We start from the raw sequence: 12,828 nt of genomic DNA on the forward strand, positions 1-12,828 counted from the left end.
TGGCGTCTCGGCCAATCGGCAAGCAGTCACATGACTGACCTCAGCCAATTGGCAGAGAGACACATGACCTGCCTGAGCCAATGGGCAGCAAGTCCTCTGCACCAATGGCAGCACTATGAGGTACCGTAAACCTCCTAGTCATACCACCACAAATGGCAATGAATATACAGCGAGACTCAGCTCTGACAGTTCTTGCTTCTGTGTTCTTTGGGGCACGGCCTGCTCTTCACTTCTTGTGACTGTGGACCTTAATTGGTTGTCTTCTTCTAGCTGTATGCCAATGGATATCTTTTAGCTTCTTTCTTTTATTGGCATCGAGGGACCCTTACCATGCCATATTAGGCCATAAATTATCTAGCCAATACAATTGGACTGCCATAGCCCCAATATGTAGACCCTTGCAGGTGAGGGGGGTTTCCAGGGGGCTTTGTCAAGGTTGGGGGATTTGGGGTGGTCAAAAACGTGGGATGGGGGTGGGGGGGGGGGGGGGGTGGAAAGAGAGATCGGGTTTCTGGACAAAATGGCGCCCCAGAGCTGGCCAGCAGGAAATCTCTCTTAAGTGTGGCCTTGGCAGGGGAAAAACTTACCGAGGCCCAAAAAAGGACAAATTGCAATTCAGCGGACTTTAACTTGAGTCCGCTGAATTGCACCCAGAATTTGTTTCTGCAGTGGGGAACTAAACTTGGCGGCCAGACCAGCTCCTCAGAGATGGGAGTGCCATTTTGAAAGGGTGCCCAATCTCAAAGTAAGGTTGAGGGTCACCTACATACCCCCACCCACGGATAATGCGATCCTCTGCAGACTTGGGCAACACTCTCGACTCCTGAGGGGCAACCTCCCTCCCCATGAATAAAAATTAGCGTGAGCCCTCCCCCTCCACCACCACCCAGACATGTGGATGACCCTGCCCCACACCCATCGATCCTATGGGCATCACAGCCCCCCCAAGTGAGCATACCCCAGTATGGGGCTGCTGAGGGCCCCCCAACCTTTCGGGCCCCCCACCCCCATTCAGTCCTCCAATTCTAGGAGCCATCTTTACCCTCCAACCATCATGACATCCCTACATACCCCCCTTAATCCCATTTCATGCGCATGACCCTCTCAGGCCCCTCCCCTTGGCCGTGCCAAACTGGCACCTGGGCACTGCCCCTGACCCTGGAAGTGCCAACCTGGTATCCTGACACTTCCAGGTTGGCACTGCCCAGGTGCCCTGTCCCCGACTACTCCAATGGCTACCAAGACCCCAGAGTGGCCATCACGCATGGTCTTTGCTTGTGGAGACCAGTACTAAGCGGTGCCCGTTTGATGCCTCGCCTGTGCGGCCGTGGACCCGCTGGAACAGGGTGTATATTTAGATAAGCCTAAGGGCTCATTTAAATATGATTACCTGAATCATGCCCAGCAAGGGCATGATCCAGGTAGTGCCAGGCGTCACGAGTTGGGTGACTTGCACGTGGTTGGACGTCTGGCGCGAACCCCAGTTTGGGCCTCTCCCATGATGCTCCTGGTGAAGCTGGCTATGTAATGGGTGCAACGGGATGGAAAAACTACGCCCAGAGTATATATAGCATTGGGAAAAAAATCATAGAAAAGCAAGCATTAACACAAACAGACTTCAATATGTTGGTGCACATGGCACATCATTTGTTTTATTTAACTGTTCTATCTTTCAGAAGCAGAAAATTCGTTATGATCTGTGTCCCTTCAATGACCTGTGTTGAGTTTGTGGGCCTCCTTACATCTACATGCATAACTTCCCCTTTTTCAGTGTGGCTAGCTTCACACACATGCACATTCCAACATTGAAAAGTTGACATTTTTAATAAAGCACACCCACCTTGACATTAATGTTCCTTTTAAGAAACTGTGCTGAATGATTATTATAGCCAACCCATAAAGATCATCTAAACACAAACAGTAGGGCTGGAGAAGATTACAGAGGTAGGGAGGGGTGTAACTACAGCATGATTTGAAGAGGATGACAATTTTAAAAACCAAGGTGTATGCCAGCGAGTACAGGGACGACAGGTGAACGGGATTTGCTGCGAGTGAAGACGTGGGCAACACACCTTTCGATAATCTCAAGCTTACAGAAGGTAGAAAATGGGTGTTTGCTAGGAGTGCAGTGGAATAGCTGAGTCTATAGGTAACAAAGGCATGTACGAGAATTTCAGCAGCAGTGAGCCCTGATGTAATATTATGCAAGTGGGAATAGGCAGTCTTCGTAATGACATGGATATGTGATCAGAAGTTCACCGGCAAGTCAAATAAGACCCCAAGATTGTGACTGATCTGGTTCAGCTTCGGGCAGTTGCTAGGGAGAGGGATGGAGCTCTGGAACGGATTTGTAATTGAGGCTAAAGATGATAGCTTTGGTCTTCCCAATATTAAACTGGAATAAGGGGCGCGATTCTCTGATGTCGCGCTGCATCGAGGTAGCCGTCGTGAACTCGGTCGAGTTCAACGACGGCGGGAAACAGCCCCGATCGCGTCCTATTCTGGCGCCGGGAATGGGCTAGCATCGGGGCCGCGCGGAATACGGGGAGGCGTGACGTACAATGCGCGTCTCCAGCGCACGATGCCCGAATGACGCCGCTCCGCGTCGTAAAAGGGCGCGATCCACGCACGGAAAGGAGGGAGGGAAATGTCGGAGCCACGGAGGGCCGCCCCGAGGTTCCGTGATATGGACCTGGAGACCCTCCTCAATGAGGTGGAGCAGCGCAGGGGCATCGTCTGCCCAAGACGAGGGCATCGCCACCCTTCCAGCGTCACGCGACGGGCCTGGCGTGAGGTGGGCACGGCAGTCAGTGCTGTGGGGCAGACCCCTCGGTCTGGGGAGCAGTGTCGAAAGAAGCTCCACGACCTCACCAGGGCTGCCAGGGTGAGTCCCACGAGGGTGCCCCCGGGTCACAACCATAACCCCCCATGTCCCCCCCCCCCCCCCCCCCCCCCCCCCCCCCCCCCCTCGCAGGCACGAGGGGGAGGGGGGGGGCGAGAGTGAGTGGAGGGTGGTTAACAAAGTTGTCACAGACCCAGATGAGCGTTGCAAACCCCTGGAGAGATGCCATGGTGTGGCTGCAACTTTCCCCCCACCCTGCATTAATGTATCCTATATCTAAACCCCCTGATGGTACCTGCCGAATTGTGATGCTCTATCTATGCCCCCCCCCCCCCCCCTCAACAGGACAAGACAACAGCCGGGAGTGCAACAGGACCGGAGGGGGTTCACCCATTCTGCACCCCCTGACAGTGTTCGAGCAGAGGGCACTGGACCTTGCTGGGGGATCTGCCACCCGGGGGGTCGCGCAATGCGAGGTTGGAGGTGCAGAAACAAGTGAGACAATCCTGCATGACACCCCCCCCCCCCCCCCCCCCCCCCCCAGCCCATCCTCTGTCCCCTCACTCTACCCCACTGGACCCCCCATCCTCTGTCCCCTCACATTCTGCCCACTGGGCCCCCCATCCTCTGTCCCCTCACACTCTGCCCACTGGCCCCCCCATCCTCGGTCCCCTCACACTCTACCCACTGGACCCCCCATCCTCTGTCCCCTCACACTCTACCCACTGGACCCCCCATCCTCGGTCCCCTCACACTCTACCCACTGGACCCCCCCATCCTCTGTCCCCTCACACTCTACCCACTGGACCCCCCATCCTCTGTCCCCTCACATTCTGCCCACTGGGCCCCCCATCCTCTGTCCCCTCACACTCTACCCACTGGACCCCCCATCCTCGGTCCCCTCACACTCTACCCACTGGACCCCCCATCCTCTGTCCCCTCACACTCTACCCACTGAACCCCCCATCCTCTGTCCCCTCACACTCTGCCCACTGGACCATCCTACGCCCGGCCGAGCGTGTCTCACTAACCCCGTATCATTCTGTTCCCTAGGGTGTGCTGACGAATGTCCAAGGCCGTCTGCTGCCACACACAGGCGACCATCCGCGACGACCACCACACCCAGGGCCGCATGCCAGAGGGTGGCAGGAGGTCGGCCAGGAGTGCCATCCTCCAAATCCGGGACTCTCGAGCAGGACGTACAGAGGGCGGACAGTGACGACTTTCATGGTTGTGCTTTGCCCGAAGGTCGGGCCGTGAGACAGGACAGGACGGGGTCAGTGAACCCAGACGCACAGAGGACGGTGATGCAGTCAACGGACTCACCTGACGCTGAACCGTACATGGTCCGCGTGCGCCCTGCGCTGGGACATGACTGGGTCCAGGACACTCCTGAATTTCTGACGGACGAGGACGTAGAGCTTGCGGCACTGCTGTCTCCCACACCATCCACCATCCCAGAGACACTCACCTCGGTTGGGCAATTAAGTGATGAGGCTCCTGGGTCACGGTCTGGTGTGCCCCACACAGCTGAGCCGGTACAGCAGGTGGAGGTCGGAGCAGCCGAGGGGCTGGACGGTCGGAGGGCAGCCCAGGCCCAGCATCCAGCTACCGCCCAGACATTTCCCGGGTTCCTGGATTTACTTGACCCACCCGCATAGCCGATGCATTTTGAAACCCAGGGACACAATGCCGGGATGAGGGCCGTCTTCCAGCAGCTGCAGACGCAGTTAGAGGAGTCAAACCGCGTCCAGGAGCAGGGAGTGGTACCGCTCATGGCAGCCACCCAGGCGACACCACACGGGTGGCATCCGCGGTCGAGGCAATGGGTGAAACGGTATCGGCCATGGGTCAGGTTCTGCAAGGCGTTGGGCTTCATGTGCACGCGTCATCCATGGCCCTGGAGAGGGCTGCCCTCTCAAAGGCAGCAATGTGCCACAGCCAACATGACATTGCCGGCGCGCTACGGGCCCTGGCATAGTCTCACCAGGTCATGGCCCAGTCGCAGCAGTCAGTCGTGGAGAGCATCGACCGCCTGACCCTCGTGCTGGATGGCGTCGCGCACTCACAGGTTGAGGTCGCACAGTCCCTGGCGAGAATGTCTCACTCCCTGGACTCCGTCTCTGCGAACGTTCGGACCCTGGTCGATACGATTGCAGGCCTCCAGGACTGGCAGCGCCAGGTGTCGGTGGGGCGACGGGGCACCTCCCCGCTCGCACCTCGCCCCCGGGCCTCCCATTAACTCCATCACGGGACGTCCCTGAACGCTCGGCCTCCCCCCGTCCCATCCCTGGTGCATCGGGTGGGCAGTGGGCAGTTCAGTTAACAACGTCCTCCTCACCGGTGCGTCAGTGGGCTGTGCCCATCAGCCACAGGGCAACCAGCGCCGTGTCCTCGTCACCGTCCTGCCATGGCAGGGCGGCTGAGATGTTGCATCCGGGGGTGGACGACCCACTCCACTCACTCCCTCTCCCCTTCCCCTCACTACTCTCTCCCTCTCCCCCCACTTCTCTCTCCCCTCCCTCCCACTACTCACTCCCTCTCTTCCCCCCCTCCCACTACTCTCTCCCCCCCCCACTACTCACCCCCTCTCACCCTCCCTCTCACTATTCCCTCTCCCCCCTCCCTCCCACTACTCCCTCTCCCCCCTCCCACTACTCCCTCTCCCCCCCCCCCCCCCCCACTACTCCCTCTTCCCTCTCCCCCCCTCCACCTGGCCGCTGCTTTCTCGGGGAAGCCTTCCCCAGTCTGCGGAGACTCCGGGACAGTCCGCTCACCTCCTCACTGCTCAGCGTCAGCCAGACTTTAAAAAGCAGGTGTGGACGGCGACAGCGTGAACTGGGGTCACGCCATCGGGACTTCGGTCGAGAATAGCGGGGGTTCCGGAGAATCGCCATTTTGGGTGCCTTGGGCGATTCTGCGGGTTTTGCCGCGCGGAACACAACGGGACTGATTTCGCCGTTTGGGAGAATCGCGGGACCGCGTCGGACCGGCGTCACGTGAAAAACTGGTGCGGCCCGCTATTCTCCCAACCGGCGTGACATCGGAGAATTGCGCCCAAGGTTTTGTTCATCCATTACTGGATGTCGGACAAGTTGACTGACAATTTAGAAACAGCGAGAGGTTGAGAAAGATGGTGGTCAGTGGAGCTGGGTGTACTTGTGGACTCTCACGCTATGTTTTTCCAATAATGTCACTGATGGGTAGCATATAAAGGGAAATGGCGGGGTGGGGGAGCCATTAGGCTCATTTAAATATGCGCCGTCGTCGTGACGCCACATTCACCCGGGCACCCTTGAGTCACCAGCCACACGGAGAGGCCTCAACTGTGCACCCATTACTTATCTCTGTAAGCAAAGACCAGTTGTGATGGCCACTCAGGGATCTCGGAGGCCATTGGAGCCCCAGAGTGGTCAGGGAAGAGCAGAGCAATTTCCTGGCACTCCCTCTGACACCCAGGCACTGGTTGGCACTGTCAGGGTGCTATGGGTACTGCTCGGGCACCAGTCTGGCAAACTGAAGGTGCCTGGGTGTCACGTTGGTACTGCCAAGGGTCGGGGCCTATGGGGGCATGCCTATACGAGGGGTGGGGTAGGATATGAAGGGTGGGGAGGTGAAGAATGGGTGTATGAATGGGCCTCATAACGGTTCGAAAGATGAAGGAGGGACCTGATTTTGTTTTTATTCATTTATGGGATGTGGGCGTCGCTGGTTAGGCCAGCATTTATTGCTCATCCCTACTTTCCCTTCAGAAGGTGGTGATGAGTTGCATTCTTGAACCGCTGTAGACCCTGAGGTGTAGGTACACCCACTGTGCTGTTAGGGAGAGAGTTCCAGGATGTTGCCCCAGTGACAGTGAAGGAGGGGTGATAGATTTCCATGTCAGGGTGGTGTGACTTGGAGGAAATCTCCAGGTGATGGGGCTGCCAAATATCTGCTGTTGTTGTCCTTCTAGATGTTGTCGAAGATTTTAGTTTAGACGGGCAGCATGGTTGGCGCCGGCTTGGAGAGCCGAAGGGCATGTTCCTATGCTGTACTTTTCTTTGTTCTTTGTTCTTTGGTAGTGGGCATGGGGTTGGAAGGTGCTGTCTAAGGAACATTGGTGAGTTACTGCAGTGCATCCTGTAGATAGTGCACTTGGGTGCCACTGTTCCTAGTTGGTGGAGGGTTTGAATGCTTGTGCAAGGAGGAGCAATCAAGTGGGCTGCTTTGTCCTGGATGGTGTTGAGCTTCTTGATTGTTGTTGGAGCTGGACTCATCCACGCAAGTGGAGAGTATTCCATTACACTCCTGACTTGTGCCTTGTAAGACCATGAGACATAGGAGCAGAGTTAGGCCACTCGACCCATCGAGTCTGCTCTGTCATTCAATCATGGCTGATATTTTTCTCATTCTCCCCATTCTCCTGCCTTCTCCTCATAACTCGCCGATCCCTTTATTAATCAGGAACCTATCTATCTCTGTCTTAAAGACATTCAGTTTTTTGGCGTAGATGGTGGGCAGGCTTTGGGGGGGGTCAGGAGGTGAGTTATTCGCCGTAGGATTCCAAATCTTTGACCTGCCCTGGTAGCTACAGCATTAATGTGGCTAGTTCAGTTCAGTTTCTGATCAATGGTAACCCCCAGGATGTTGATTGTGGGGGATTCAGTGATGGTAATGCCATTGAATTCAATGGGCGGTGGTTAGATCCTCTCTTGTAGGAGATGGTCATTGTCTGGCACTTGTATGGCGCGAATGTAACTTGCCACGTGACAACCCAAGGCAGGATATTGGCCAGATCTTGCTGCATGTGGACATGGACTGCTTCATTATCTGAGGAGTCAGATAATGGGGTGAGGGCCTGAAAGGGGGGAGGGCCCTCAACAACTCCATAGCTGGGTGTCCTCACTTGGGTGGCATTGCCTGTTGGTGGGGGGGGCAGTTTGGGGAACCCTCAAGCTCACTTAGTTACAGTGCACCCTTTCAAAATGCCACCCGATCTCTGAGGAGCTGGTCTCGCCGGTAAGTTCACTGCTGAAACGATTTCTACGGGCGCGATCTTCCCAAAAAGGAAAAGTTGCTGAGTTGCAGTGCCGAGAAACACATGGCTATTCAACGCGACTCGTTTTGAATAAGGGGCCTCAACGGGGAACACGCACCCGAGGCCGCACATAGCTCTGGTTTTTATCAGGGGGAGCTCCGCTCGCCAGAACTCTCCATTGCAGCAAGAGATCTCCGAGGCGCCCAAACGGATCCTCGACCTTCGCACCCAGCTCGAACACAACATCCCCGGCACCCCACAACACCCACACCAGGCAACCCCGGCCTGATTGCTCTGGTGCAAAAAATGCCTGATTGGCAGCTTAGCAGTGCCAACCTGGCACCCTGACAGTGCCCCTGTCAGCTGGCAGGATGGCACCCAGGTGGCACTCCCAGGGTACCCAGGTGGTGCTGGCAGGGGCACTGCCAGGGTGCCAGGTTGACAGTGCCAGTGTCCCCAGGTGGCATTTTTTGCGTGCACATTATCGTGCCGGGGTTGCCTGGTGTGAGTGTTGGGGGCTTGTGGGGGAGCGGGCCGGAGGCCGGGTAAGCCTCCCATGTTGCATTCGGGCTGGAGGGTAGGTCCGGGATTCTTTTCAGGGCCTGAGAGATTGATGGCGTCCTATCTCTCGATGCAATGGGGCGATGTGCGGTCTTATTCAAAGCGAGTCATGTTAAATAGCCATGTATTTCTCGACACTGCGAGTACTGGGAAACACCCAAAGGTAGATAAATTGGCCAGGCCAAATTATTCCTTAATTGGAAAAAAAAGAATTGGGTATTCTAAATTTATATTACAAAATAATAACAATTAATTGAGGAAGAGGTCTTAAATATTGTACTGGTACACATTACACTTGTGCAGTAGCAACAAGCTAAATGCTGCCCTTAAGACTTTGTTTCCAAGCACTTACTTTGCTACATTAGAAGGAGTCATGGAATTGGCATCTCGATTCAGTTTCTATTTCTAAAATTAAACACTTCATCCTGCCTGGATAATAATTACATTGAGAAAGTTGCAGAGCCCACCAATGTTGTACTAAATTTATCTCCCTGTACATAAAGCGTCCTAAGACTTATCTGAGAAGTGCTAAGTGAATATAGTTTTAAACAAATCATACAAGATAATCCCCCTTCCAGTAGTGATGTTAGTAAAGATGAGGGTTGAGTGGAACGTACGAGAGTGGATTTTCCTGGGCATGTTGTTCTAGCATAATTTAGGTACTATGGGGGTGAAATTGGTCACAAGTGATTGTGAAAAATGGGTGATAACAAATCGACAGCACGTTTGCACTCCCCACAGTTCTCTTTTCCTTCACTGATTGCCAATTTGTTATTACACATTTTGCACGCCAAATACCATCTTCATTCTCAGTGTTCCAGGCATACACATTGATAGAACTGCAACGCCAATGCCTGCTCTTCATGCAGGCCCACTATTGCCATAGGCAAGCAAGAAAGGGGCAGTTCGAACGATTCCAGGCCTCAAGCATAGCAGTCACCCTGAAGAGACAACAGGTACAACAGAAATCCCATGGAAAAACCTGAATGACTTTGAATTTCATTGTTTCTGGGAAGCAGGATTATTATTTAATCGGCTTCTGTTGAATTGTGGTAAGTGTTTTAAACCACTTATGCATCCACAAGAAAGACACCCATCCCCTTCTCTCCTGCTCTGTCTTGCTCTCATTATCTCTCACCCTCTCTTTCCACCCCTCTGCCAAATATGGTCTCCTGATTAATGATGTAATCCGTCATTAATTTAAAACCATGTGAAATATGGCCTTGGCACGAGTCAGCCAAAATACACTCCATCTGATATGATTTGATCACCAGATGCTTTCCTGGTGCAGAGTCTCCAGTCTGCCAGAATAGGAAGTTGGGAGAAAGGTTAGCAATGACTACTGGCTGCCAGCTGCCAAAGATCAGCGTTGCTGAATTCAGTTCGTTATTTAAAATCTTCCTACAAAAAAAGAGGCTATTCTGTCGAGAGCAGTTGTGCTTCTGTGATGGTAAGACTGGGCGGTGATGTCTCGGGTGCAGTTCTACACCATTTTTTCTCAGGAAAGGAGATACAGGACAACTATCTTTTTTCCAAGACTTCTAACTGCGCACTGCTTGTCAACGTCTATGGTTTGCAAGTGCCTGTAACCAGAGGAGATGCTGCTGTTTAGGAGTAACTGTAGCCAAAAGGCCTTCAGCCCTCTTCTACCTCTGGAAGCAAAAAGTGACAATAACTTTTTGTTGGCTCCGTTTTTCTCCTGGCCACAGCAACTAGGGATTCATGAGTTAATCACTACAATGAATTGTTACACGCCAGGCTTGTCAGAGTGGGTGATGTCAGGATATTTCTACTGTATTTGCTTAGAATTGCCCTGCATGCACCTGATTCAGGTACACTCCATCTTGGGAAGAACACCCAAAAGTCCCTGTACAGTGCAAAAGGAGCAGGTGGCCAGTATTATAGCTCGTCATCTTTTTTTTTCCCTTGTACTTTTCACCCAGGTCAGTAGCAAGGCTGCCAAACACAGGAAAGTCAGGTCCATCATCTTCAAGCGAAGAATGATAATGGGAGAAACTTGGGAGGGGGCGCGAGAAATCTATGATTCTCTCAATTTCATCTAATTCTGTATTCCACATTTGCCTACTCGCTTTGCAGAATTCTGCTTTGAAGACTGGAAGTGAAGAGCTGTTGAGGTGTGAAGAGTTAATCTTTGGTGTTCTGCAATAACAATTCAAACAAAATTCCCAGCACTGGCACTCAGTTTGATTTTTATTGTTTTAAAGAGAAAGTTACAGTATTTTACTTGTTATGTGCCACAATTTTAAATTAATTACTGAGAGATTGCATCATTAATAAGGAGACCATATTTGGCATGAGGGTGGGACCAGGGAGAGAGACAGAGCAAGTGAGAGAGAGAGAGGGGGGAGAGAGAGAAGGAGGATGGCTGCTTTGCTGTCAATCTTAAAGCAATTACATGAGTAAGCTTGACAGGGAGGTGGAGCTCTTTGCAAGCCACTGCCTTGAGTTCCCCCCCTGTGAAAGTGAAGAAAAGCTTTTTTCCAAAGCGGTGCAGATCATTGATCAGTGGCTTGGAGTGGTTAAAGGGAACAACGTGGAAACCACAGGCTGCCATGGGCCAGCTGTGCTGCTTTCGATTCTGTTACGGTAAGACTGGTCATTTCAGATGCAGTTCTTCATTTTATTTTCCCTTTGTTCAAGTGAGTTTACAGAGACAGGACTGGTACAAATTCAGTTGCGAATTCAGTGAATGCTGTTGCTTGAAACATCCAGTGGATTAGAAAGGGGGCTGTTTTCTGTCAGGATTTTATTGTTAAATAACAGAGGTGACGAGATGAAAGTCAGCTGGGTTTTTTTTCCCACAAACGTATACCGGTGCACTGGTTGTCCACTTCTATGATTAAATATCAGGAACCGGAGTAGGTGCTGCTGTAAGGGGTAACATATTTAGTGAACAGCAAAGGAAAATTGATGCATTGTTGAAACATTGGCGCATTTCATTTGAAGAGGGAGTTATTTTTAGTTCTAAGGTGAAAACCTGCAGTACATGTTTTTTTGGGTGAGAAGGAAGAATTGATAATATGTCATGACAACCTCATAAAGTGAGGGCGCTGGACCTTTCTGTTTGTAAAGGAATTCAACCTGTCTTCAAGTTGGGATGGTGATTTTGCTGGGATGCATTTTTGGGGAAACCGGACAAATGTTCAGGATGAACAGGTATTGTTGAAAAAAATTAATGGGAGATAAGTTCCAAGGGGCAGTAGGAAAGACAGGGAATCACTGACCTTTCACTGTCAAATAATTTTTTAAAAGATAGCAATCTTCAATAACTCTTCAATAGTCATGTGACCACTAGTTTCCATTTGCTTTCAACAAAATGGACTGAATTTTCATTCCGGGGGCAGGAACCCAATGTCGAGCCCAGTCCCTTCTCCCGACCCCAAGCAACATCATTTTAAAACAGCACTTTGTTATTAGCAATGTTCAAGGATGAGCTAAGTTTCTATGTGACTAGAGTTGGGAAAACAAGGAAAATTAATTTTATTGCCCTACACACCAGCAGACATGGCCACCAATATTTTTAAAGGAACAGCCAATTAAAGGCAGGGAGTGGGCTCTCTTGTCCAGTGATGGACGGTGGGCAAGCTCCTGAAGCTGGAAGGCCAATGGGATACCATGTGCAGCACTCAGAGATCGGCACCCCACCAGGTGAGGTGGGAGCTGCCAATGTGAAGATAGAAGGAGAGAGTGAGAAGGCCAGTTAAGTTCTTTAAAACAGCTACAGATGCCTGACTGCACCTCCAGGGGACTACCAGCAGCAGCTGAAGCCATGTCCCGCAGCTATTACAGCTGTGGGGGGGGGAAGGTTTCTCCTGGATTAAAGTGCGCCAGACCATCATCCCCTTCTCAACATCAACCCACCACACTTCCCTGGATGTGTTCCAGTCCGAATGTGGGTTGCCTACATGTTGACTGGAAATAAGTCCTTAATAGGCCTTTTAATTATACGAATTTGAACTAAATTGGCTGCCCATTGCTTGCTGGCGGGTGGCCGTTTGTGACCCAAACTGACCTTTCTCCATATTGCTCAGGGTCAGGCTTTGTGACTCCACATTAATACCAAGAGCGCCAATATGGGATTCCACCCTCGCCGATCCTAACCCCGAACCTTTTTGAAAATTCAACCCCATGTGTGTGACATGCATTTCCTACTGCACTAGACATAGAATGTTCACTGAGATAGTGCATGTTTAATTAATAAAGATCAATCTTTCATGTGCAAACACAAAATACTGTGGATGCTGGAAATCTGAAATAAAAACACAAAACAATTGTCCTGGTTAAAGGTCACCTCGATCTGAAATGTTAACTCTGATTCTCTCAACAGACGCTGCCTTAGCTGCTAAGTTTTCCCAGCATTTTTGTTTTTATTTAAATCTTTCAT

The 12,828-nt window shown here is 51.9% G+C and overlaps 2 protein-coding genes across 2 annotated transcripts in view; both read left to right on the forward strand.

The window, feature by feature from the left end:
• The window catches only part of LOC119967375 (A-kinase anchor protein 7-like), a 292,631-nt gene that overhangs the window by 178,338 nt on the left and 101,465 nt on the right, over positions 1-12,828 (forward strand). The gene's annotated exons all lie outside the window — the stretch shown is intronic.
• akap7 (A kinase (PRKA) anchor protein 7) overlaps positions 9,656-12,828 on the forward strand; it is a 64,651-nt gene continuing 61,478 nt past the window's right edge. Inside the window, exon 1 of the mRNA XM_038799866.1 lies at positions 9,656-9,873. Within this exon, the coding sequence (XP_038655794.1) occupies positions 9,759-9,873 (115 nt within the window). The 5' untranslated portion in view covers positions 9,656-9,758. The remainder of the gene's footprint in view (positions 9,874-12,828) is intronic.

The sequence above is a fragment of the Scyliorhinus canicula genome, chromosome 6 (genome assembly GCF_902713615.1).
Source record: "Scyliorhinus canicula chromosome 6, sScyCan1.1, whole genome shotgun sequence".
Taxonomy (NCBI): Eukaryota; Metazoa; Chordata; class Chondrichthyes; order Carcharhiniformes; family Scyliorhinidae; genus Scyliorhinus; species Scyliorhinus canicula.